The sequence below is a fragment of the Danio rerio genome, chromosome 24 (genome assembly GCF_052040795.2).
Source record: "Danio rerio strain M-AB ecotype USA chromosome 24, GRCz13ab, whole genome shotgun sequence".
Classification (NCBI taxonomy): domain Eukaryota; kingdom Metazoa; phylum Chordata; class Actinopteri; order Cypriniformes; family Danionidae; genus Danio; species Danio rerio.
This window is the reverse complement of record NC_141044.1, coordinates 28,682,584-28,709,032: the sequence shown is the minus strand read 5'-3', so window position 1 is coordinate 28,709,032 and position 26,449 is coordinate 28,682,584. Positions and strand designations below refer to the sequence as shown.

At 35.1% G+C, this 26,449-nt stretch overlaps 2 protein-coding genes across 3 annotated transcripts in view; one reads left to right on the top strand and one right to left on the bottom strand.

Annotated features, from left to right (window-relative positions):
• smpx (small muscle protein X-linked) overlaps positions 1-2,443 on the bottom strand; it is a 29,953-nt gene extending 27,510 nt beyond the window's left edge. The window contains exon 1 of the mRNA XM_087308439.1: positions 2,303-2,443. The gene's annotated coding sequence lies outside the window, so the exon portion shown is untranslated. The remainder of the gene's footprint in view (positions 1-2,302) is intronic.
• Positions 2,444-8,801: 6,358 nt separating this feature from the next.
• mbtps2 (membrane-bound transcription factor peptidase, site 2) lies at positions 8,802-21,526 on the top strand. Of its 2 annotated transcripts, none has more exon segments than NM_001025461.1 (11): positions 8,802-8,997; positions 11,115-11,263; positions 13,139-13,277; positions 13,396-13,499; positions 14,545-14,672; positions 14,813-14,931; positions 15,004-15,184; positions 16,985-17,079; positions 17,407-17,602; positions 17,838-17,913; positions 20,607-21,526. In NM_001025461.1, coding segments are annotated over 11 exon segments (1,485 nt in total). In that variant the 5' UTR covers positions 8,802-8,922; the 3' UTR covers positions 20,830-21,526.
• Positions 21,527-26,449: the final 4,923 nt, after the last annotated feature.

Below are 26,449 nucleotides of genomic sequence, written 5' to 3'. Positions count from 1 at the left end.
TATATTGCCTAAAATATCAATAAAAAATTATTCAAATAAAATTTATATTAAAATTTTTAAAATTCAATACATTATTTTATATTTACTTATAATTTAATATAATATATAGTTCTGTCCGGTTCTTAAATCTGATTGCCTGATTGTCATGCATTATTCCCGTAATAAGAGCACTCATACAGCCTCTTCACTCTTGTGTATTACTCCGCCCACATAGAGTGACAGCAGATTAATAAACTCACTGCCGTTTGACAAATGTTCCAGCTGTTGGACAACATAATTAGAGCTGAAGATCTTTTCCCAAACAAGAAGGACTCGACTCAGGCTTGCACACCTCATTCAGCTTCATCGTCGCCTTAAGGCCGGATTGTGAAGAGAAGGGGCGAAACAAATCACGCAGAGCCTTTATCTTAATTTCCTTATTGCCAAATATTCGTCATAAATTAGAATTATTTAAATTTAGTATGTTAGGAAAGACTTATTTTAATTGGTGTGTTGGCCAATTTAAAGGCTAAGTGTATGTACCTTGGTCTATTTTTAATGCTGAGATGTTACAATGTTACAGAAGACTTATTTTATTTCTTTGTTCCAACCTCTAAGTGGCCTGTTCACCTTATTCTTCGCCGACGAGCGGGTGCAGCCATTTGCATCTTTTTGGCTTAAGACTTCCGGTCTCATTCACTTCCATTGATTTTTAGACGTTAAAAACTGCTCATTACGCTGCTTGATGTTGCAAACTAATATTTTCATATTATATTATTCTACTTGGTCTGTATAGTCATGCAAACATTTGTTTGTAGAGCAAGTAGTTTGATCGTTTTCTGCCGTTTATTATTCCTAGTCATTTCTTACATAAGCGACTGAATCGAAAGTTCTAAAACAATCGCGAAAACAGGCACACTTCTGCATTTTAGAATAAGGTCAATACGTTTGTTATGAATAAATTATGTTAAAACACGTATAAAGGACTCATTCTTGAAAAAAGGCAAAAGAGCTGTGTGCATGCGCACAGTTGAATAATGTTGGGCTGTAAACGGGTTCGAGCTTTTAAAAAGCTGTCAATCAAAATGTACTCGTTAGGCTCAGGCCCCATCAGGCCTAACTTTAATGGCTGGATTACAGCTCTAAACATAACGTACTTTTGAGGCTTTTCAGGCGAGAATGTAGTTGTTTAGTTTGCAACTATGCCGTTTATTTATACAAATAGTGCCTATTTTGTTTACATTTTTTGTTGAATTTCTGACATTCACCACATTTGCAGCAATCAGTCTGTCACACTAAGCAGAGGAACATTAGAGCCTAATATGAGATGGCCAGAAAGTGATTAATTTTTTATAAGTTGTTAAAATTTTGGTATTTGTGATGCAGCAAGTCCAGAGACTGTTGTGTACACTATGATTTTATATAAAATTAATGTGTGATAGGAATATGGTCATAAACAAATATTTTCTTAATTCAAATGAGTAGCGGTTTGGACCCAGAAACAGTATTCCATACATCACCAATACGTTATGACTTAACAAGTAGATAATCTTAAAATGAAACCAAAATAATCTGTTTTGTCATCACTTTAGACATTACGCTACGGAATCATTCAAATACTAGCTCTAAAATGACGTTGATGAACTGGCAACGGTTTCTGCTGTTCCGACGTCAGCTGAAGATGTGAATGAATGGCGGAAGAAAGTAGTTCCTCATACAAAAGGATTTTGAGGCTCTCCGTGTTTGATTTTATATACACGATTATACCGACGAAATGATATCTCGTAGCAGTGTGATGTGGCTGTATAGCGTCACTGGTGGGGGCACTAAGGTACTTGGACTGCGGTCACGAGCCAATGTACACCTTCCACTAGTGCTGATATACATATATAATTGAGATTTACTGAGGCCTATATTAATTAGTTTATACAATTAATTGCATATTAATAAATAAATAATTAAATAATATGAAAAGTTAAGAAATACACAAATAATCCTAAATAAATTCTATATAATCATATTATTTTAAACATTTATTATATAGCAAAACTATAGTCTAGTCATCTCAGATAGTTTGCACTTCACTGTACACCAAACACATGAATGTCAATTCCTCTGATTTGCATATATGTATTTTGTAAAACTATTTTGGAGACTAAACTGTAACCTAGATGGAAATGCTCTCAATAATATGCATGAACGTTCTAGAGAATGAACAAATTGCAGCATTGCTGGAGTACATAATGAAGACGGTGACAGATGACCATACTCTGACCCTAGACCGATACAGGAGCCTGAAACCCTGACCCTGCGCTGCCCTTACCTGTCCAGCTGCCAGCGCGAGCTCCTCACCCCCTCAACCACAACGGCTGGTCTCTGTCAGGTCCTCTTCTGCTCGCTTGCACACACTCAGAGAATCTCAGAGCCACAATACTTATTAAGATCATGACCTAATTTAGGCTCCAGCACGCGGAGCTCAGGGAAACATCTGATTGGACGCGCTTTGACATGACGCCCCATTCCCAGCGGCAGCAGATCCGCCAGTTTATTAGAGGAGTTTCAAAACTAGGCTGACTTTGACCCACAACCGGACAGGTATAAACAAATTATAGAAGCTCAATGTAAATTCAATGAGACTTTTTCAACAGAATCAGATGCATCTGAGAGCACAAGGTGTGTAATGCAAGCACACCGGTTGCCAGTTTAGAGGTGTTTTAGATATTAAAGGGTGATTGTGACCCATACAGGACAGGTAAGAACAAATGATGGAAGTTTAAAGTATATTCACCAGGAAAATTGAGACATTTTTTAGTAGAATTTGAGTGCATTTGAGTGCACGGACGAAGATATATTAAAAATGTTAAAAGTTTACTTTCAATGTTGATACTAGTATGTTTATAGTTTGTTGTTAGTATGTTTCTAGTATGATTAGTATGTTTCTAGTATGGATTGGTTTATTGTTAGCATGAATTGGTATGTCGTTAGTATGTCCAATGTAAAGTCAATGGCAGTTTTTTTTACAATGGAAGTCTATGGGACAGTTTCTAGGGTCCCGTAAGTGGTTGCTAGGGCATGACTAGTACGTTGAAAGGTGATCGGTGATTGGCAGATTGATAGTCTGAGTTAAATGAGCGTAGCCTTAAGTCTGTATGATAGTCTAGTGCATAGTTATGAGGTCATAAAATTTGGTCCAATGTTAAGTCAATGGGACTTTTCTGAATTTTCCGGGTCAGTTTCCGGAAAAAGTAAGTCGGTTCAGTTGGAAAAGATATGGTAACCTGAGTCAGACCAGTTTCGAGGTTTGGAGTAAGTTTGGTGGATGTAGTATGAATGGTCTAGGAGGAGATGCTTATAGAAATTAGTCTCAGAAGAAGAGGTTTTGTAGTAAAACAGTATGTTGGCTTTCTCAAGCCACCATAATGACAGAATTCACATTTCTGGGTGAACTATTTCTCAAACTCAAGCGTCTGATAGCAGCACTGCCAGTTTACAGGCATTTCATGTCTTCAGCAACAGTATATGCTGATTCCTACCCTTAACCAGACTGGTATAATAACCAAATATTGGAAGTTGCATGTGCAGTAGAGGCATTTCAGATCTTCAGTCATAGGCTGACTTTTAACCCACAACTGGACAAATATAAACAAGTTGCTTGCAAACTCACTGGAAAATGTAATCTTTTTAACATAAATAGGTAGATTTGATTGCACAGACAAGCAGAATGCATGCAGTTGTGCTACTAACACATATATGTATGTACTATAGTACTGTATGTACTAAACTAAACATTTGCAAAGCAGAACATCAAACCACAACAATAAAACAGCCAAAAATAAGACATCATTTGACCTTACCTGGTGCCGCTCGGACTTGCTGTGAGATCCTGCTCACCCAATTTCCTCAGTGCTGTGGATAAACCTCTTCCGAACTGTAGCTGATGGGAAAAAGTGTTCTGTACAGCCACAGAGCTATGCAAATCTTCACCTGAATTCTCCTCCTCCACCTGGCATCACGCACTTCCTGCTCCTCCTGCCAGCCGCATGCACTGCAGCCTAAACAGATATATCTATGTGGTTTAACGGTCAAGTATTTGTGGATTGGAATAATTTTTAAAGTGAATGTAGCCATAGATATATACTGTAGATGCCTCATTAGCAGCTGTTTCCATAGGCCACAATACTGTATGTAAACCAGGCTGGGGGCATTTGAGAGTACGCTGTGTGAGTAATACATTAATGTAGATAATTTTAATATGTGCAATAGTTATTTTGGTAAACACAATGCAATAAGATGAAGGCATTAGCTAACACAACATTGAAGTTAATACACTCTAAATGTTGAATAACAATCTAAAATGTTGTTGAAGGGTCGAATATGGACAAATACAACTGTTGGGTTAAAAAGTGTAGCATAAAACTAGAAAAGTAAAGTTCGTAGACAAACTTTATGGTGGCTTGAGAAAGTCTCGTCTGAAAGTTTAAAATAGTTTTAAAGTTTAAATAACTGAAGTACTTTTTACGAAGTTTGAAACAGTTACATGTTTCTAGTATGGATTGGCATGTTTCTTGCTAGGCTGTTGATAAGGGGTACTGAGCGGTTGCTAAGGTGTTGCTAAGTGGTTGCTAGGGTGTTCTGAATGGTTGTTAGGGCATTCTGAGTGGTTGCTAATGTGGTGCTAGGCGGTTGTTAGGCTGTTTTGCATGGTCGCTAAGGCCTTGCTAGGGTGTTTTGAATGGTTGCTTAGGTGTTGCTTGGCGGTTGCTAAGGGGTTCTGAGTGGTTGCTAGGCAGTTGCTAAGGTGTTGCTATGTGGTGTTTTATGTGGTTGCAAGACGTTGCTTGGTAGTTTCTAGGGTGTTTTGAGTGGTTGTTAAGGCATTGCTAGGCGGATGCTAGGATGTTCCAGGTTGTTACTAAGCTGTTGCAATAGGGTGTTTTGAGTGGTTGCTGGGCAGTTGCTAAGGTGGTTGTTAAGGTGTTGCTAGGTGGTTGCTAAACTGTTGCTAGGTGGTTGCTAAAAGTGTTGTTAGGCAGTTTCTAAGGTGTTCTACAGTAGGCCATCACTAAGGTGTTGCTGGTGTATTCTTATTGGTTGCTATAGGCAGTAGCTAAGGCGATACTAAGTAGTTGCTAAGGTAATGCTAGGTGGTTGCTAGAGTGTTCTGAGTGGTTGCTAGGTGGTTGCTGACATGTTGCTAGGTGGATGCTATGATGCAGGTGTTCTAGGTCATTGCTGAGCTGTTGCTAGGTGGTTGTTAGGGTGTTGTGAGTAGTTGGTAAGGTGTTGCTTGGCAGCTGCTAAGGTGTTCTAGGTGGTTGCTAAGGTGTTGTCAGGTGGTTTCTAGGGTGTTCTGAGTGGTTGTTAGGTGGTTGCTAGGTGTTGCTGGGTAGTTGCTAATGTGTTCTAAGTAGTTGCTAGGTAGTTACTAACATAAATTACCATAGTTCTAGTATGAATTAGCATGTTTTAGCATAAATTAGCATTTGTATAGCATGGATCCAGTATGAAGTAGCATGTTGCTAGCAAGTTTTTAGTATAAACTTGCATGTTGTTAAAATAAATTTAGTATGAATTAGCATGTTGCTACTATGTTTTTTAGTGTGTTTTTAGTATGGATTTGTATATTGTTAGTATGTTTATGGGACTTTCCAGGACAATTTTCGAAAAACCGAAAGTCAGATCAGTTGGAAAAGATATTGCAACTTATATCAGTAGCTAAAATTTGGAGGTGTAGAGTTTTTACAATAGTCTAAGAAGACGGAAGAATAATAAGGTGTATGTAGTTTAACAGTTGGCTTTCTCAAGCCACCGTAATGAATTAAATAAAAATACCCCATGATGGGTTTCTCCATATTTGACCCCTAAAGTTAGATTATGACACCCCAGCATATTTTAGATTGTACACATAAAATATGAACAGCATTCTCGTATCTATTCAGAAGTTTAAATGTATCTTGGTGGGTTTTGCAACCAAAGGCAGCTTGATAGTGGCATCTTAAAATAAATGTTTTTTTACTGTTAAGTGTCATTGTTGTCTGGAGCCATCTTGTGTGGCGTCTATGCACATCTATGAATGTAACAACTGCATGCAAAGATCCTTCACAGTGTGACTTGAAAGTGGCCGTATGGGTGGTTGAACAATGCAAATGTTGCTGAATTTCATTAACAGGTCACAAAAGGTGAGTTGTGGGTTATTATAACGAGTAAGCGTGAGTCTTTCCGTCCTGTGAATTATGAAGCCCACGGCCTGCTCTCTTATGTGTGCCGTAATTGCTGTCTATCTTGACAGGCATTTCAGATAATAAATCATTTCATAAAACCTTTAAGGAGCCTGAGGCCTGAGCAGTTGGATGGAAATGTTTGAGGGGACTTATCTGGGATTTAACCTTTGAACTTGTCATTTGTTCCATTGTGCTTTACAATAAAAGCCATTACACTTAAAACACTGGCCATTTAACAAGAAATTTTGCACTTTTTACATTTTTTTGTTTTTGGTTGACTGCCATCATTTGCATATAAGTCAACAGAAATGCCTGATATGACTATATTATTGCACATTTAATGTAGGTCTTGTGTGTACAAAAGCCACAGAGGTAAAATTATTAAAGTGAAGGACAAATTTGTTCTGGTGGAAACTACTTCATAGATAGGTCTATGGTTGAAATGAGGTGACATCTCATGCTGGAGAAAATGCAAATAAAAGCACATATCAGTTTTTCAGATGCATTAAAAATAGTGGTGCATGATTCCTGAGGGAATGTGTGTGTCTGGCTCTGTGTCTAAATTCTGACCTTTGACACATCTAGATTATTCAGCAATCTACATGCTTCAATTTTAAGTATGGAAGGCGACGATCTGAGTCAAAAGTGTTTAAAAGAAATTGATGCACTTTGTTCATGCCAACATCATGCACATGTGCCAGATTTGTATGATTCTGTGGTAAGCAGAGATGGTTTGATCGTTCTGAAGCAGAGATTTTTATGGCCAAGGCTATACAACCTCTGATGTTTGCATACATACAAACATGCCAGTAAACTTACTATCCTTCGATTACTATCCATCATGAAATAATTGGCATCTGACCTATGCATAAATCCTAATTTACTATGTATTGCTTCACAAGCAAATTTAGTTTAAATAATAATTTAGATAATTTAGAGCTGCTCTCAAATCAGCAATTCATGCATCACTTGATGATTCCCTTATTTAAATTAGTATATATGTGATCTAGCGTATGGCGACGCTGTGGAGCAGTAGGTAGTGCTGTCGCCTCACAGCTAGCAAGAAGGTTGCTGGTTCGGTCAGATGACGTTTCTGTGTGGAGTTTGCATGTTCTCCCTACATTCATGTGGGTTTCCTCCGGGTGGTCCGGTACCCCCGATAGTCCAAAGACATGCGGCACTGGTGAATTGGGTAAGCTAAATTGTCCGTAGTGTGTATGAATGTTTCCCAGAGATGGGTTGCTGCCAGCTGGAAGGACATCCACTGAGTAAAACATATGCTGGATAAGTTGGCGGTTCATTCCACTGGGGCAACCCCGGATTAAAAAAGGGATTAAGCTGGAAAAAAAATGAATGAATGAATGAATGAATAACCTAGTGTTTTTGGCTCATTGATTATTTCTAGCTATAAATACTGCAAATAACATGGTTAAATAATTGTTAGTTTAGCAAAGCCACAGTGGTTAGCTAACAAACTAACCATGTTTTTTTTTTATAATTAATTTGTTTAGCTGAAAGTAGTCTCTGTTTGGACTCAAAGATTTGTTTATTTATTTATTTATTTATTTTTACTAAATTTAGGATGTTACACTTTCCAAGTTTTAAGAAATTACATTTCTTTAGAAACTACAACTATAAAAAATTAAATGTGCTGGAAATTGTATTGTAGGTTTATCAACACTTATAGGCCTAGATCAAGGGTTCCCAAACATTTCCGCCCACAACCCCCAAAATAACAATGCCAGTGGCTTGTGATCCCCATTGTTCTCGGAGGTGGGTATGCTGTAAATATACAAACCCTGCACACACAATAATAGGCCAAAACATAAGCATAAAAAAGTGCAACAGTCTAACATATTTTATAGTCATTTATTTATTTGTTTAATTTATTATTAACTTCACATAATAAGACTGGTGGGCACAATGGTTACAGCACAAGTATTCTTGGCTTAATTTTGGAGTCTGCCACTTGGACATTATCCTCCATGATCAGTTGTGGTCTGTATTTATTTTTTTTATGTATTTGAGTGCCATAAAGGTTTAACCTGGTGCTTTAAAATCAATCTATTGCAGTAGATAATTCTAATTGTTTGATAAAATTTGACTTTTTGAAATCACCAAACGACCCCCTGTCATTGTTCCGCGACCCCCCAAGGGGTCCCGATCGACCACCACTTTGGGAACCACTGGCCTAGATCATGGGCCAATTCCTGGAGGGCCGCATTTCTGCACAGTTTGCTCCAACTCAAGTCAAACACAGCTGATCCAACTAATCAAGGTGTTCAAGACTACTAGAGTATTAAGCAGGTGTGAGTTGGAGGTTGTTGAAGCAAAATTATGCAGAGCTGTGGCCCTAGGAATTGAGTTTGAGATCACCGGCCTAGATGGAATAAACTAATCAAGTATTTTTAGGTGAAATTAAATAAAACGCGATGGAGGAAATAATCACTAAATCGTTTAATTGGCAAGTTGTTCAAAAGAACCGATTCGTGAAAACGAGTCTCCGCGTTCGATTGCTCTGCTACCAGCCACTTTGTTTTCGGCCAAAGTAAACAGTCTGCCTCGATTAGTAGTACTGCGTTTTGACAACGTCACCCACGCACACGCGGAAGCGACGGCTTCCACTGGTGTTTTGTACACAGTGGATGTGCAGAGCCGTGCTGGACAATCGAAATTGCCCTGGAATTGGTGTGTGTTTTAGACGCATGCAGCCCGGTGTGCCATGATCCCCATAGCGGTGGTGGTGTGTGTGATGGGCGGCTGGTGTACCGTGTATCTGGCGGATACGCTGCTGCGGGTAGGCGGATCTCAACATTAAACCACACAGACTCCAGTTAACGTGTAAAGTAGTATACATACAGAACAAAACGATATTTTCTCTTTAAAATAATCCCTCCTTATTGATTATTTCTATCGCGAATATAATTCTTTTGTCTATTGATATAAGAAAACTTCCGCACTAAAATAATGCTATAGTACAAGATTGTTACCATATTTACATATCGTTGTATATTTCATTTATATCTGTAATTGAGGTAAAGTTGGTTTTATATTCACGCGTTTAATCAGTGACAACATGTGGCCTGCTCCCTGTATTCACCATGGTACTTTGAATATTCGGTCTAAAGTCACATGCAAGTTTGACTTCAAAACAAAATGAGTCATATTTATTTGACTGTGTACAATGTTGTACTATAAAAGCCGTTGGCTGTTAGTATGATTTTAATATTTAGTGTTAGCAAAGAATACTTTTATAAAGTTATATTTTTGAGGAGAATGTATATATGTGCGAATATACAATCAACTGTAAATCCAAAGTTAAATGTTATATCAAACCAGGTATGTATGAACATATCATTCACGTTTAAAATACAAATATGAGCAGTTCCATGCAAATGTCAACCTTGCCATGAAAAAAAATAACTAACATAGCGAAACCCTTTCTATGTTTTTTTTTCTTCTTTTTTATGTGTGTGTGTGTGTGTGTGTGTGTGTAGGCTTGTGTTTTACAGGACTGTAAAATACTTTAAAAATGCCTCAAACAATTTAATTTAATTTACCAAAGTAATACAAGTGGGAATTTCACATCTGTCACATCTATAACAAAGTTTTCTCCTTATAAATACAAAAATGTAAAATAAAGTAAAATCAATCATTTTTGTTTTATAATGAGCCGACTCTTATTCTTTAGATTAGCATTGTTCCTTTTGGGTTTTGCAGTTTAATTCACAGCATTGTATAGTGTACATCTCTGGGAAACCAAATCAATCATCCCTATCCACCGAATTGTCTCTATCACTGTCTCTCCACTCCCCCAATAGCTGGTGTGTGTTGAGCGCACTGGCGCCGTTGTCCTGTGGCTGCCGTCACATCATCCAAGTGGATGCTGCACACTGGTGGTGGTGTGAAGAGACCCCACTTATGATTGTGAAGCACTTTGGGTGTATGGCCATATAAACAATAAATGCGCTATATGACTAAACATTACATTACTGTAAACTAGCAGACTTTTTTTGGTCACATCCATTACACATGTTAACTTTCTTCATTCATTCAAGTTCTCCCAGCGTTAGGTGGTTTTCCCCCACAGTCCAAAGACATGCAGTACAGGTGAATTGGGTAAGCTAAATTGTCTGTAGTGTATTAGTGTAAAGAAGTGTGTATGGATGTTTCCCAGAGATGAGTTGCAGCTGGAAGGGCATCCGCTGCTTAAAACATTTGCTGGATAAATTGGTGGTTCATTCCACTGTGGTGACAGATTAATAAAGGGACTAAGCCGAAAAGAAAATGAATGAATAAATAACCCAATAACAAATAACAGAAGGAAATAAATAAATACTTAAATAACTATTGCACAGTTTGTTGTAATAGTTATATTGTTAACATTTTGTGCTAGTTTAACTATGTATAGATTTATTATTACATACAAGCTATCAATAGTATTTAAAATATGGTCTTATTCAAAAGTCAATGACAGGATAAAAACTATCACGCACAGATTTGCTCTTCAGGCTAAATATAGTGCATATAAAATGAAATAATTTATCATTTGCACATCTAAACACAACATTTTAGAAAAAAAAAAACATTTTAATGTAATCAGTCAACAAAGGAAATATGTTCACTACTATTAGTTTTTTACTCTATTTACTTGCATTAATACCATATAATAATACTAATGTATTTAATGTAGAAGTTTTAAGTAAAAATGGCTTCGGCCGGATCTTGGCATCTTGTAAACAGCATTTCCATCAGCTGTGGTGTGTTTTGTTTCATAAAAATATTATATACATGTTTTTTCTACAAGTTTCAAATGAGATATTATTAAACTAAAGCACTGTTTAATAATTCTGTCATAACCTACTCTATCTTCTATCAAATAATAACATCTCCTTCTGTCTGTTTCACCTTCAGTCATCCAGTTCGGTAAAGAACCGCTATGAATCATGGTTATCCTCGAATGGATTCACACTATCTCCCTTCCATATCAAGTGGCACACGGGCATCTTCAACCGTCTGTTTGCCAGATGTGCTCATCTCAACCCTCACTTTCTCTACATCTGGTATGATTATTAATAACTGTCCTCATATCACTTATACTGAATATTTAGATGACAGTGATGCTTTTTTGGAGTACTTAAATGCTTATTGCTATAAATTGCAGCAGTACATATAACAGGTGTAAACCTTTCATGCTTTCTCTGCTTTGCTTTCCATCCGAGTGGCTGTTGCCATATTAAATCCACTGTGATAATATTTCTAAAAAATGTTCAGGACATAAAGCTCTACTCATTAAAAAAATCCTAAGCTGCTTATGATGAGTGCATTGGTTACAGCAGGGCATTATGGGTAACCATCCTCCAAACACTTACCAACACATTATTCACAGACACATTATTCTCCTTCACTGTGTCAATAATCATAGTAGATTTTAAAAAATAAAACCTGAAAATATACTGAAGGTTTTTAAATGTTGTAAATGTTAAAAGATGTTATTAAAATCTATAAAGGTTTGTGTATGCAAAAGTCTGTGTATATTTTGGGTCAAAGACAAAAAGAAGTTTCAACCATAAAAAAAACAACAACTTTAACTTTATTTGCAGAGGAAAGCCTCTAAAAGTCATTCACTGTTGCAAAAAAAGTATATTCCAAATATATATTAGGGCTGTGCGATATTGGGAAAATCTGACATTGCGATATTTTGTTTTGCTGTGATATATGTTGTGATCGGAATATGATTTGAATAGCTCTATTTGGAAAAAAATATTCACATTAGATGTACCGGTGTGATCAAGTCTGTTTCTATGCAGTGCAGCTACATAAAATGTAAAAAACTACAATCATATATAAATACGACAGAGCAAAAAAAAAAATGAAAGAAAAGTGCTTAGCGGTTTTCCATGGCGTCTAACAGTATTCAGGTTGAGAAATTGAAAAATCAAATGTCAAATAACATAGTGATTATTTTATAAATGAATAGTATATATATATATATATATATATATATATATATATATATATATATATATATATATATATATATATATATATATATATATATATATATATATATATATATATATATATGCAGCCCATAAATTGCCATTAACTCTGATTTTAAATATTTGATATTTGTACTTTACCACCAACTTAAAAAGCACCAGATCTATGATCTTTTAATGCTTTTTTGTTTATTATTTATTAAAATAAGAACAGGTTAAAGTATGTTTTTTCATTGTAACATTAATATATATTTTATCCTGAATAATAATGGAACATTATTTCACCCGTATATTGACTTTTTTCCCAACACATAAATTATTTGAAACATTAAAGTAGACACTATACTTTTATTTAATATATTCTTTATGAATAGGAATCATTGTAAATTTAACTCCAACATGTCTTTGATCCCTATGCAAAAAGTATATTACAAAGAATAAATACATAAATACAGTAAAAGTCCCTCATAAATTATTAGCCGAACCCCCCCCCCCCCCCCCCCCCACAACCACCTGTTTTTCCCCCAATTTTTGTTTATTGGAAAGAAGATTTTTCAGCACATTTCTAAACATAATAGTTTTAATAAGTAATTTATAATAACTGATTGCGTTTATCCGCCATGATGTCAGTACATAAAATTTGACTAGAAATTTTTCAAGATACTAATATTAATGATGGTTTGTGCTGTAGACTATCAAAAAAATTAATAATATTGACCTTAAAATGTTTTTGAAAAAATTAAAAACTGCTTTTATACTAGCCTAAATGAAGCAAGTAAGACTTTATCCAGAAGAAAAAAAATATTATAGGAAATACTGTGAAAAATTCCTTGCTCTTTTAAAGATCATTTGGGAAATAATAGATTTTTTTTTTATTAGCCACCCTAATAATGACTTCAACTGTATATAACAGTGTGTTTTTATATGATTTTTCAGGTTCAGTGCTGGTATGGTGTTCGGGGTTTTGGCGATGTTTGGCTCAGTTGTTCTCCTGAGCAAAACATTACTGCAGACTCTGCATCAGATGATGGCAGACACACCGGACGGGTCCCACGAACAGGTTTTGCAAGTGGTGGTGAGTAGTACAGAAGCAGTTGACAGAAATCAGAAGAGGATGCTGTTGTATTTCTGCCAGGAATGATGATAGTGTAAAACCCTGAATATTACAGTCATGTCTTTTGCTGTATTATCAGGTGCCTGGTGTAAATCTTCCTGTCAGTCAACTGGCCTATTTTTTCATCGCTATCTTGGTCAGTGGAGTCATACATGAGTTTGGCCATGGGGTGGCAGCACTGAGGTAACTGATCATCTTTCTGATCGGTGGTATTTCTGTAGCAGCAGCAGCAGCTCTAAATATGTCAACACTTGTCCCATTTTAAACTGAGATAGGATCATTTGTTTTTAACATTGGAAAACGAAGCATGGTGCAGAAATGACGCACTGTAGCTTTAAGATGAAAATGTGCCCTTAATGGAGTAAAAATAGGATGAGTGATTGTCAAATCAAGTATTTAAATCTGCACAGAAGAAAACTTTTGCATTAATGCAAATATTTTGTCTGTTTTCTGAAGAGTTCTAATGTCAACTATTGTTTGTTTGTTGTGTCCCATATTTATATTTACATTACTTTAAAGTTTGCATCCACATTTGTAAGAGAAAACAAAGTGAGTCATTTTAAAGTATTATCAGAAGTTCTGGGTCACAGACTCGAATCTTACCTAATTTGAATAGTAAAATTCTCTGAAGTCTGCGTGAAATCTACGTAAATTGCTGCGAAAGTGGGCTGTTCTATTGGAAAGCCTTACATGTAGTGTAAATGTTTATTTCTGCATGTTTGTCTTTGGGAGCAGGTAAGATTGAATGAGTTCTTTAAGAAGTTGTGTGACAGTGCAAGAAAAATATTAAGCACCACAACTCACGAAAACAAAGAAATGTTTCTCTCCCTGTGTTCGTGTGGGTTTCTTCCTGATGGTCTAATTTACCCCACAGTCCAAAGACATGCGCTATACATGAATTAGATTGACTAAATTGGCCGTAGTGTATGAGTGAGTGTGTGAATGCAAGAGTGTATGGGTGTTTCCTAATACTGCTTTGTGGCGGGAAGGCCATCTGCTGCATAAAACAGGAATAGTTGGCGGTTCATTCAGCTGTGGCGACCCCTGATAAATAAGGGACTTAGCCCAAGGAAGGAAATAAAGAAATGTTTCTTGAACAGAAGATGAACTAAAACTGAAGTAATAATGGGTGCTGAAAGTCAAGCATTGTCATTGCAGGAATGAATAGTTGTAAAGCAGCTTGTTTTACTTTAACATGCAAATATTAATTTCTGCATGTGTTCCTCAGGGAGCAGGTGAGGCTGAATGGTTTTGGCATGTTCATGTTTGTGATTTATCCCGGAGCGTTTGTGGATCTCTTCACCACACATCTGAACCTCATCTCTCCAGTCCAGCAGCTCAGAATATTCTGCGCTGGTAAGACTTCTTAAACCACACATTATACAAACACAACCTTGCATTTGAAATTCATAAAACACACTTCATTTGAAACCCCAGACATTTATCTCTCAGTCACATTTTATAAAAAGTCAGTTTTCTGTGTTGTTTTTCTCCAGGAGTCTGGCACAACTTCATGCTGTGTGTTGTGGCTCTCAGCTTCCTGTTCTTGCTGCCCATCTTTCTGTTTCCCTTCTATTACACCGGAGCAGGAGCGCTGGTCACTGAGGTGGTGGAGGTCAGTTTATCTTTATCTTCCTCCAATTTAATGCTCTGACTGGATCCTTAGTTGTTGTTTTTTTTTTTGCAGGGTTCTCCCTCGAGTGGACCTCGTGGGCTATTTTTAGGTGATCTGATCACACAGCTGGAAGACTGTACAGTTCGGGGTGTACAGGACTGGCACAGCTGCGTTCAGCATCTATCCCATAATCCTCAGACAGGCTACTGCGTCCACACTGCCAAACTCCATCTCAGCTACACGCAAGGAAGAGGTACTTATCTCGTATAAAGTCCAGAAGCTCTTTTTTCAGTTTTTTTCTTACGAGTAAAATGAAGTTTGAAGTTATGGTTGCAATGGTAAACTGCTAGTAAATAACCAAACACCAACCATGTTCCTGAGGTAACTGTCTGGCTGAATATTTTTTATTGATGCTAGTGGGCTGACGGTAAATATATTTGCAGTAAGTAAATTCCTAATTTATTTACTTAAATTTTAAAATAACTAGAAAACATTGCTTTATATTAACTTACACATTATATTTTACACTAGTTCCTGCCTTGATTTGCATGTCTTCTGCATAGTCCTCTATCGAGTGACAGTATTTACATCTTAAACATCAGATTCATTTACACCATTTAATTTAAACATTTAATTTCACTTAGTTTTTTCGTGGCAATAAAATGCTCCAAACACTCTCCATCATTCTCACTCTTTTCTCAGATGGAAAGCTGGGCTAAATCAAAGGGTACAATGGGCATACTTTGGCTACGGGTCCTACTCCATCTCTGCTTTAAAACAAGCAGCTTTATAGCATTAAACATGAAAAAGAAGTGCATGTGTTGTTTTCAGTTTGAATATATTTTTATTCTATGATAAAGCTGCACTTTGGTGTTCTCTTTTTAACTGGCGACATCTGACCTCAACAGACCAGAAATATAAATCAGAAAAAAATTGGTGAACAAAAAAAGTTGAAGCAGTATAACATCATGACCACAGAAAATTAGTCCCAATATGTTTACCAACTGAAGCAAACTTTTATTTTCAGAAAGCTTCTGTGCTCTAAAACAAACTCCAGACAAAGTTCATTCTGGACTGATTTTGTTTGGAATTTAGTTCTTTCTTCAAAAAAACATTGGTATCAAGATTTTTATTGAAAATTACCGCTTTTATTTAATGAAGATGCATTAAATTAATTCAAAAAGTGATTTAATTTTTTAAAATAAATGTTGTTCTTTCTCTTCATCAAAGAATCCCCAAAATATGCTTGACCAAATGATTCCTTTTACCACAGAAAAAACTATTTAAAATAAATAAAAGTACTGACATTTTTAATTGTAATAATGTTTCAAAATATTAGTTTTTACTGAATATTTGATCAAATAAAAGCATAAGACAATACTTTCAGACATTAACATTTTAATCTGACTAAAAATAGACATTCCAAATTAATTCCAAATATATGTAACAGGGTGTCCTTGGAGTCTTAAAAAGTCTTAAATCTCAAAATCATAAAAGTCTAGCATTTAATAAAATATTGTGTTGTAGGTTCTAAATCTTTTTTGAACAGGTCTTAATTTTCATTTGTTCATGTAAAGCTACCCAATCTGGCCATTATCACCCATCCATTCACTAACAATCCATCTTAATAAAACCTTTAAATTTTTATTTATGAATGTAATTTTTAACTCTGTTTACCGTATGGTTTAATTATTTTCCTTACAACAACACTTGTTTTATCTTTTTTTAAAGACAGTTCATGTTGAAAAAATTGTATTAATACAACTAGAGCTTGCTTGATTTGACACAATATTTAAAATTATTTTGGTCATAATTAACTAAAATATTAAAATGTTTAATTATTAAATGATTATTATTATTAAATTTCTTAAATAAAAAAATAAAGTGTGCTAGGGCAAATCTTTTCCAACTGGTCCTTAGCATTTAGCCCTGTATGGAAAATAAAATAAAATTTTATTCATAATGGTCTTAAAATGTCTTAAAAAGGAATATTTAACTCGCTGAAACCTGCTGAAACCCTGTGTTAGCTGATTTATATTTTCCTTTCACTCAGCATTCAAGCGTCTGGATGGCACTATGGAGTGCTGTGGGAACAACAGCTTGACAGACCTCTGCTTCTCTTACAGTAACAACGTGGAGAGCAAATTAGTAAGACAAACTCTTTCTGACTTGCACACAAACTTTTTTATTTAAAGTAGAACTTTCATAAAGCTTAGATTAGTCAATTCTGTTTGCTTCAGTTATTATTACTGGTATATAAACTTGAAATGGCAGATAATACTGTGTTATTCCTCAACACTGTCTGTTAAAACTGAATATGTAAAGCTTGCTGTTGGAGCCTTTGCATATCTAAAAAAGATAACCAGTAATATTTGAAATGAAAACAGAGATGCTATTTTCACATTATTGACATTCACCAGTTCATCTAACAATAGCAATGGAAAAGAGTTTTTTATTTTATTTTATTTTTTGTAGTTTGCCTGCCTGCCGGTGAGAAAGACCATTGAAGCGAGTCGTACATGTCACACCAACACAGACTGTCAAACAGACTTCACCCCAAGCTTGTGTTTAATCCCTTCTCTGGAGAACCAGACCCGATTGATCCGGGTCAAACATCCTCCACAAACAGACATGCTCTTTGTCGGATACTCTTCACACCTACAGTATTCAGGTAAGAAAAATGACCTTCTGTTTTTTTTTTTTTTTTTTTGTTGCATTCATATGATCCTGCATATAAAATGTATGTATGTATGTATGTATGTATGTATGTATGTATGTGTATATATATATATATATATATATATATATATATATATATATATATATATATATATATATATATATATATATATATATAATGTGTATATGTATATATATAATTTTTTTTTTTTTTTTTTTAATTTTAGTGAGTCTAACCAATTTTGTTCCTCGGCTGGGCTTTCTTCATCCAGACTTGCCTGTCATGCTGGAAACCTTCTGCAAGTATCCTTCAAATGCAGTCAGCATTTACATAATTATCAACTTTCAATCAATATTTACCGCAATATTACAGGCTCCATATTTTGTTGATTCACTATTAAAGCAGGGTAATGTTATGGGTTTTAGTGATGTGATCATGGTAATAGGCGAAAAACATGAACAATTTATATTTTTAGATTTTTGGTCACCAGTTGGAATAAGACCATCAATATTTAAATCGCATTACAGTATTTATCATAGTAGTAGATCTTGGTTCCCTTTGGTATGAAACATAAGTAATAAATGAGTTGCGCTTCAGTGAGAGATTCAGCTGTTAAATCAGTAATGATTCGCTGATTCCGTGTGTCTGATTTATTTTCAGTCAGGTTTAGAAATATTCATAAAATATTATTACATTTTTGAAAAGCTTCATTTTTGAAATATCAATTATTGTTATTATTTTCAGTTATTATTGTTTACATTGCATTTATTTGAAAGAAATATAAAAACTTTAAATAGAAAAAATTAAGCTCTATTTTTAGCTGAATTGGCTTGTTGGATGGTCAGTATAACCACACTTTTTGAAGTACCAAATATATTTCCTAAAGATTTAGAATAAATAAATGTGAAAAAATACTTATTTTTAAAATACAAATACATGACATCATATATCATTAGAAAAAAAATAGTTGTCTGTTAAAGTTATAAATTAGAAACTGTAGCCTATTGTCATTTATTAGGCAAATAACAAACTGGCCAGCACATTCGACTTTCCTCTGTCAGAACTTGTCTATTTAAATAATAATATAAATACAATAATAATAATAATAGTAATATAGAGCTTTACAATTTTTATATTAAAAAAAAAACATTTGAAAATTCATGGATAACAACAACAGTCAATAATGTATTTAACAGAATTTTAACATGTACCGTTTTTGGTGCTTCACACCTTTTTATTGGTAATTTTTTGTTTCAAGAATAAGGTCCAAGATTTACAATAAAGGTTACTTGTAAAATGTTTTCTCTATTTAAAAACAATATCTTAACAGACGACTACACTTACATCAGATTGTGTGTTTTCTTGCACAGCTGGATGTTGAGCTCATAAAAATAACTCATGTTTGCATTGGCCAAAATGGAATAGCTGAAGTCACACTGAAGCGACAGCCAACAGAGGATTCCGCTTGGTCTTAAGTCCTTTTTCGATGGGTTAATTTCATTATCAAAATAGGTCAAATGAGCTCATGTATGGGATAAAATTCTGGACCCTTGTCAGTGAGGGGTGGGTTTTTTGAACCACCTGAAACGCCCCTAGCTACAGGCCTGGGGGCTGTTTTATAAAAGTTGTTTAGAAAAGGAGAGGATTAAAGTCAATATCTGACTTCAATGAGCCGAACTAAACACCCACGCTTAAATTGGTTCCATAACAACATGTTGAAGGTCATTTAATCTGAATAATCAAAAAAATAAATAAATCAACAGAAACATAAAAATATAAAAATTTAGTTGAAATGTAATTTGTATTTGTTTCATTTGCAATAACTTTTCTAATGTAATGATGTAGGGAAGTTATTGAACACATGAAGAAAGGCAGATGTAAAAGAGACCCCAGACAGCAGCTGAATTCTCTCAGTAGTTCCTCAGCAAGCCTCTGCCCTTCATCATTGTAAATTAACATTAGCAGCTTCAGTTCAACATGTATGTTAGCATTATGATGAAGATGACACCACAGTGGATATTTCAGCAAGTCAATGATCCAAAACACAGCCATGGAAACTCAAATGCTTTCAGAGAAAAAAAAACAAGCTGTAGAATGGCACAGCCAATCACCTGATCTTAATCTAATAGAAAATACAAAATAAAGATCAGTTTGGCCAGACAAAACCCTCAGAACCATCAAGATTTTTACACTCTGTTGAAGTCTGTGAAAAAAGGCAGGCATATTTAAGCTGCCATCTTTGCCATCGTATTTCTTTGGTTGTTTAAAAAGACTTATTTTACGTCTTGGAAAAATAGGCATAATCAATAAAACAAGATGTTACAACTCCATTCATTTCTAAGAACTATTGTAAGCACTGGATTTCATTCATCAAATATGTCCAAGGTTGTGACATTTTTTCAGAGATTTATCTGTTACGCCACATCAGTGGCTAGATTGGCTCGGCGCTGTCACCTAACATAGCCACTCATTTTGGGTCTATGAAATACTGACTCAAAACCCCAGCCACCAATATGTGTTTTATGGCCTGAACGGCTTAATTGTACTGATCTGGGAGACTTGAATCCAATGTAAAATACAAAATAAAGATTTGACTGACAAAACACACAGAACCATCAAGATTTTTTTACACTGTTAAAATCTGTGGAAAAATCATACCCGAGCAATTTGTGTGACTTCATTCTCTATATGAGAGGCATCTTTAAGCTGGCATCACCAAAAAAAACCTTTTTTATAAAGTATTACATTTTAGTAGTTCAGTACTTTCAGAAAATGTTCAGTTTTGTTTTGTTTTATTTTATTTTTATGTTTGTATTTTTGGGTTTTTTACCAAAATCTGGTCCAATACCATATCAACAGCTCCTTTAGAAATATTATTCCCAGGAAAAAACATGTCATGTCCAATACTTATTTATTTTCTTTAGTCATAAATTTCGACCATATGTTTTGCCAAACACGTATTACTCTACTATCCTTAACTTCTTGTGTTTCTGAGATACCTGGTCTCACTGTCCGGGGCTCTTGCAGTGGTAAATGCAGTTCCATGTTTCGCTCTGGACGGTCAATGGATGCTCACAGCCTTCCTCGAAGCCACGCTGAGCTCCGTTATCCAGGAGAGGAACAACCGAGAGCTGATCGGCTTCTTTTTTCTACTGGGAGGCAGTGCTCTTCTAGCAGCAAATGTGGCTCTGGGCCTGTGGATGGTCACGGCACGGTAACACACACCCATCTCCTCCAATCAGACGGTTTGGGGGAAATGTTGATTCAATAGCCTTCTTGAACTGATGGAGGAAACCACTGGGTGGTTTTACCTTTGCTGGTTATTGTCAGGCTGTAGAACCAAAGGGTTTAGATCGTTGCTTTATCCGAGAACACTGGTGATCTTGGTTTGATTGGCTTGAATAGAAACAAGCGGTAAAGATGATCTTGAAGCTGTGTGCTTTTGCAATGTGACCTCAGGACAGCGCCAATAGTGCCGTATCTGATCAATATGTGATCACATTGTGTCTGATTCATCATGCAAACCCACAAATGAAGCTTTAATAACAAATACATGATGGATTTTGAAGGCATTAAATGCCTGTTTGGCCTTTTTGTCTTCCTTATACATATGATATCCGTAGGTTTAAAGGTGTAGTTCACCTCAAAATGAAATTTATTCGCTATTTACTCATCCTCAAGTGGTTATAAACCTTTATGAGTAACTTTCTTCTGTTGAACACTATAGAAGATATTTTAAGAAAGCTGAAAACCTGTAACCATTGACATCTGAATAGGAAAAACATATACTATGGAAGTCAATGGATAGAGGTTTACAGCTTTCTTCAACATGTCTTAATTTCTGTTCAAAGGGAGAAGAAGCTCAGATACGATTGGAACAAGCAAAGTAAAAAATAACAGAAATTAAAAAAAAAATAAAACTGAGTAAATATTGACAGAATTTTCATTTTTGGGTGAAGTATCCTCTTTTAGTTTTAAATTGAAAAGTTCATCAATACTCATGTCACTTCAACCCAAACCTTAACATCTGTACTTTAAAAATAAAAACAATTACTTTATTTACCTCAGTAGGAAAGTTTAGGAATTAAAAACAAACATGTTGTCATTTGAAAAAAAATTTAGTCTTGAAGTAACCTTAAAAAATGTACATTTAGTCCACATGACCAGCCAAACTGACTGAAATTTATTTAATGTAAAAAAAAAAAAAACAAGAATTAAAATGTACATATAGCGAATGGACACATATAGCATGAAAACGGCACAAATAAACAAACTACTGCAGTGATTTGAGCTTTGGGGAGTAGCTTTAGTGGGTTAGCCAGAGATTTAATGGCTGATTGTTAATTTTACCAGAGGTATATGCTCTGAAACAACTGTTAACTGTGAAGATGTTCTCGTATACAACATACCAAAAGAAACATTCGCTAAAATACGCTTGGGAGGCATTCATATTGTTTATGATCTGTATACTGTGAAATATTTTACCCAACAACAATTAGCCAGACTGTGGGTTAGAGCTGCACTAAACTAGGAATTATTACTTGTTATCACACACACATTCTCTCGCTCTTTTAATTTGTTGTCTTTGTCATCCTACCTGGCCTGTTGTAAATATGTTTATAAAAGTCATTTACATAAACTTTCCTGTGTCACCGAGTTATTTGTTTGCAGAGAGTATTTGGTTGCAGCTCTGAACATGTTTTGTATGTCTGATAAAACTTCCTCATGTCTGAAATCACATGATAGTTTACAATGTGATTATTATTATTATTATTATTATTATTATTATTATTATTATTATTATTATTATTATTATTATTATTATTATTATTATCATGACCATTTTATAATCTATAGAAAATTTATGAAAAATTAAGATGGAAAGATTTATAATGTATGCTACCTGACAAAAGTCTTGTCGCCTATCCAAGTTTTAGGAACAATACAATAACTTGACTTCTAGTTGATCAGATGGTATCTTAAGTGGCTTATATGAAAGGCAAAGGCCTCTAGATTACACTTATTTTTACCAAAATAAAACATGATCATGCCTTGACTATTAATTATCTAATTAGGACAGTAAGGTCTGATTTTGCTTTGACAAAGTCTTGTTACTTAACAGAAAGGATGTACAGTATAGAATTTAAACGCATGATGCAGTGGAAAAATAATTAATATTGTGTATGACTTCTATGAGCTTGCAGGACTGCATCCATACATCTCTGCAATGACTCAAATAACTTATTAATAAAGTCATCTGAAATGGCAAAGCAAGCGTTCTTGCAGGACTCCCAGAGTTCATCAGATTCTTTGGATTTATCTTCAATGCCTCCTTCTTCATCTTACCCCAGACATGCTTAATAATGTTCATGTCTGGTGACTGGGTTGGCCAATCCTGGAGCACCTTGACCTTCTTCGCTTTCAGGAAATTTGATGTGGAGTCTGAAGTATAAAGAGTGCTATCCTGCTGAAGAATTTGTCCTCTCCTGTGGTTTGTAATGTTATGGGCAGCACAAATGTCTTGTTCCGTCAGGCTGTTGATGTTGCCATCCACTCTGCAGATCTTTTGCACGCCCCCATACTGAACTTAACCTCAAATCATGATTTTTCCTTCACCAAGCTTGACTGATTTCTGTGAGAATCTTGGGTTTATACAGGTTCCAATAGGTCTTCTGCAGTATTTGTGATGAATGGGATGCAGTTGAACAGATGATTCATCAGGAAAATCTACATTCTGCCACTTTTTCAAATGATCAACTAGAAGTCAAGTTATTATTTGTTGCTCTTACAACTGGCATTGACGACAAGACTTTTGTCAGCTAGTGTATAGGGGTCAAAAATGAAAAGGGGTTTATAAGTTTAACATGATTACAAAGGTGATGTAGCTTTAATTTTTTGTGTTTTTATTAAATGTTTTTATTTATATATGTTTTGAAGAGAAAAAATATGCTAGTTTTCCCGAAGACACCAACTGAAATGTCATTCACTCAAACAATATCTCATATACTGAAATAAAATTCAGACCTATTTAGATTTAAATAATAGAATTAAGTATTGACTACTTAAAAGATTTATGTACAACAGTGCCGCCCAAAAATATAAATTGTGATTTAAATATACTGTTTATATTTGCCAATATCTTTCTAGATTTAACCAATTTAGTAGGTTAAACATTTATCTTTAACAAATGTAAAATGTAATACATTTTAGTGAGATCACATTCTTTTAAATATATTAATAAGGGCATATCATAAGGAGAATATTGATTTTTGCATAAATATACATTTTCTGGTAAACGATGAGTATATACAGGCCTGTAGCCAGCCTGCAGAAAGGGGTGGTTCATTTTTTTCAAAAAGTCTTTTTTGCAGTCATTCACCTCATTTTCTATTTAATTCACTTAAAAAAAATGTTTTACTTGTTCAAACCACTTAATTCAAATGAGCTGAAACAACAATGCTTGGGATATCATTGGGACAACTTATTTTTTTATGTTCAATCCACATAAATTTGTTAAAAGTGTTAACTTAATCTATTTGGGTTGGGACAACATAAATGAATTGTGTGGAACCCTGCATTTTTTTTACAGTGTTATGAAGTTTGAATACTCTATTAAGTGACATTTTAAGCACTATATTTAGCTGGATTAGCTTGACGGATGGTCATCAAAATACAATTTTTGATGTAAGAATATATTTCCTAAAGGTTAATAATAAAGATATATGGATAACAAAAAAGTAGCCTCTTGTCATTTATTAGACAAATAACAAGCTGGACAGCACATTCAACTTTCCTCAGTCAGAATTTGGCCATTTAAATTAAAAAAACAATTAAAACATGACTTCACTTACGTCATATTCTGCATGGTCTTAAAACATTTGATGGGTTATTTACACAATTTATGATGGCATATCAGTCAAAATAAGATAAATGAGAAAATAGAGGCAAAAATTCTGCACCAATGGCAAATTCTGGACCTTTTTCAGTGGGGGTTAGTTCTTTCAAACCACCTGAATCCCCCCTGACTAATGGCCTGATATATTTTCATCCATTTTTGGCATTTTAGGTTATTTAAAGCAATAAAGTACCATTAAACAATATTTACCGACTGATTATGTTTTAATTTGTATAGAATTACCAGACTCGTATAACCTTGCAGAACATAATCTGCCAGTAGATGTCAGTATTGTCCCATCTGATGCTGAATTTTGTCGGTTTATGCACAGTGCCCTATAAAATTAGACCTTAGGGAAAATGTTTCGTCCAAGTGTTGTTGGAAATAATTTTGTCGTCATGTTCAGAGTCCAAACATAATTGTAATCCATTCTTGATGCATTTTCTTCTCAAAGACATATACAATACTGACTGAGCCACCAATCAGACTGGAATACATAGAAGATCTGAAAAGGGTTGGGTGGTGGTGAAATTTAAGTTGGAATGACTTCAAATGATGCCTGTGTTCTCTAAAAGGAGGTTATTTTATCCCAATGGAAAATATAATGTCGTGGTTCATCTGATGTCAGAAAAGGCGTCATAGAAAAGGGTGTAGTACATTAGCTGGCTGATGGACACTGCTTGTTTTGTTGTATATATGCGTGTGTGTTCTCAAGGACTGTGGAGGGATCTCAGCGATGATGTCTGTCAGTGAGCTAATGGCTTCTGCATGTCTCTTTCCCTCTGCTGCAAACCTCTATGGGAACACGACAGCAATTATGTGGTCAGTTCGGCAGCATTTATCGTTTCCAACCGAATGTGTTTGAACTTGCAGGACTGTGAGGTTTTTTATTCATGCTTCATATTTTAAAGTGCTCATAGTTTATGACCTTTAAACCCCAAAAGTTCCTCTTGAGGAACGTTTAGCAGGGGATTCGTAGATTGTTCTTGGACCACCTTACATTTTTATTGGACTGTTAATATATTGTACTGTCAGAACTGTCAGGTTTTTCCTTGGTAAATGGTCATGAAACCCACAATTTTTGAGATGTTATGAGTGGTATATAGTTAGCACATTACTGAAAACAGTAACAACAGTCATACATTTGATTAGAAAGTAGAAATTTGATACTTTTCCCTCTTATGAAAGATTCTTGAGGACAGGATGCAAATTTAGAAGGGAAAAACTTTTTTTTCAACCTCCCAACTTTTCACTTTATTACTTATTGGCTACACCATAAGACACTAAACAGCAAATGAGATTTTTTTAACACTAAGATTCTTTTAACAATATTTTTCTAACACTTAAAACACAAGCAGACTACAGATTACCTTTTCACATGACCAACAATTCATCAACAAATATTAAATAGCTAAATTAATCTGACAGAGGCGACAAAGAACATGAATTTCTAGTCATTTAAACTATGAAATATACAGAACCTTTCAATGATTGCATTAATACAAAAAGTGTTAGATTCAGATTTAAGATAGTATGATGGTGATGACATTAGGGATCTTTTTCACCAAACATATTATTATCATATTATATATTATATCAACAAGGGGATACTCATCCCGAGGCCCTCAGACTATGTGGAGTCACTGATTGGATCCAAGACCAGCGACGAGATGATCCCAAGGTTTCCATATCCTGGACCAGGCCGTATCCTGAGCAGCTGCTTCGCTGGTCATGGAGGAGTGGAGAACATAAGACTGATTCCAGGGACAGACGAGTCTTTGCTGAGGCCAGCTTCCAGCCTCCACCGCTAAGACTGCAGCGCTGCACAAAACGTTTGGCCAGGGCAGAAATTAAAATGGTCGAGCCCAACGGAGTCTGGTTTCTCTTAAGGTTTTCTTTTCTTCACTCGCCTATCGGTGTTTTTTTCCCTCTCTGCTGTCGCT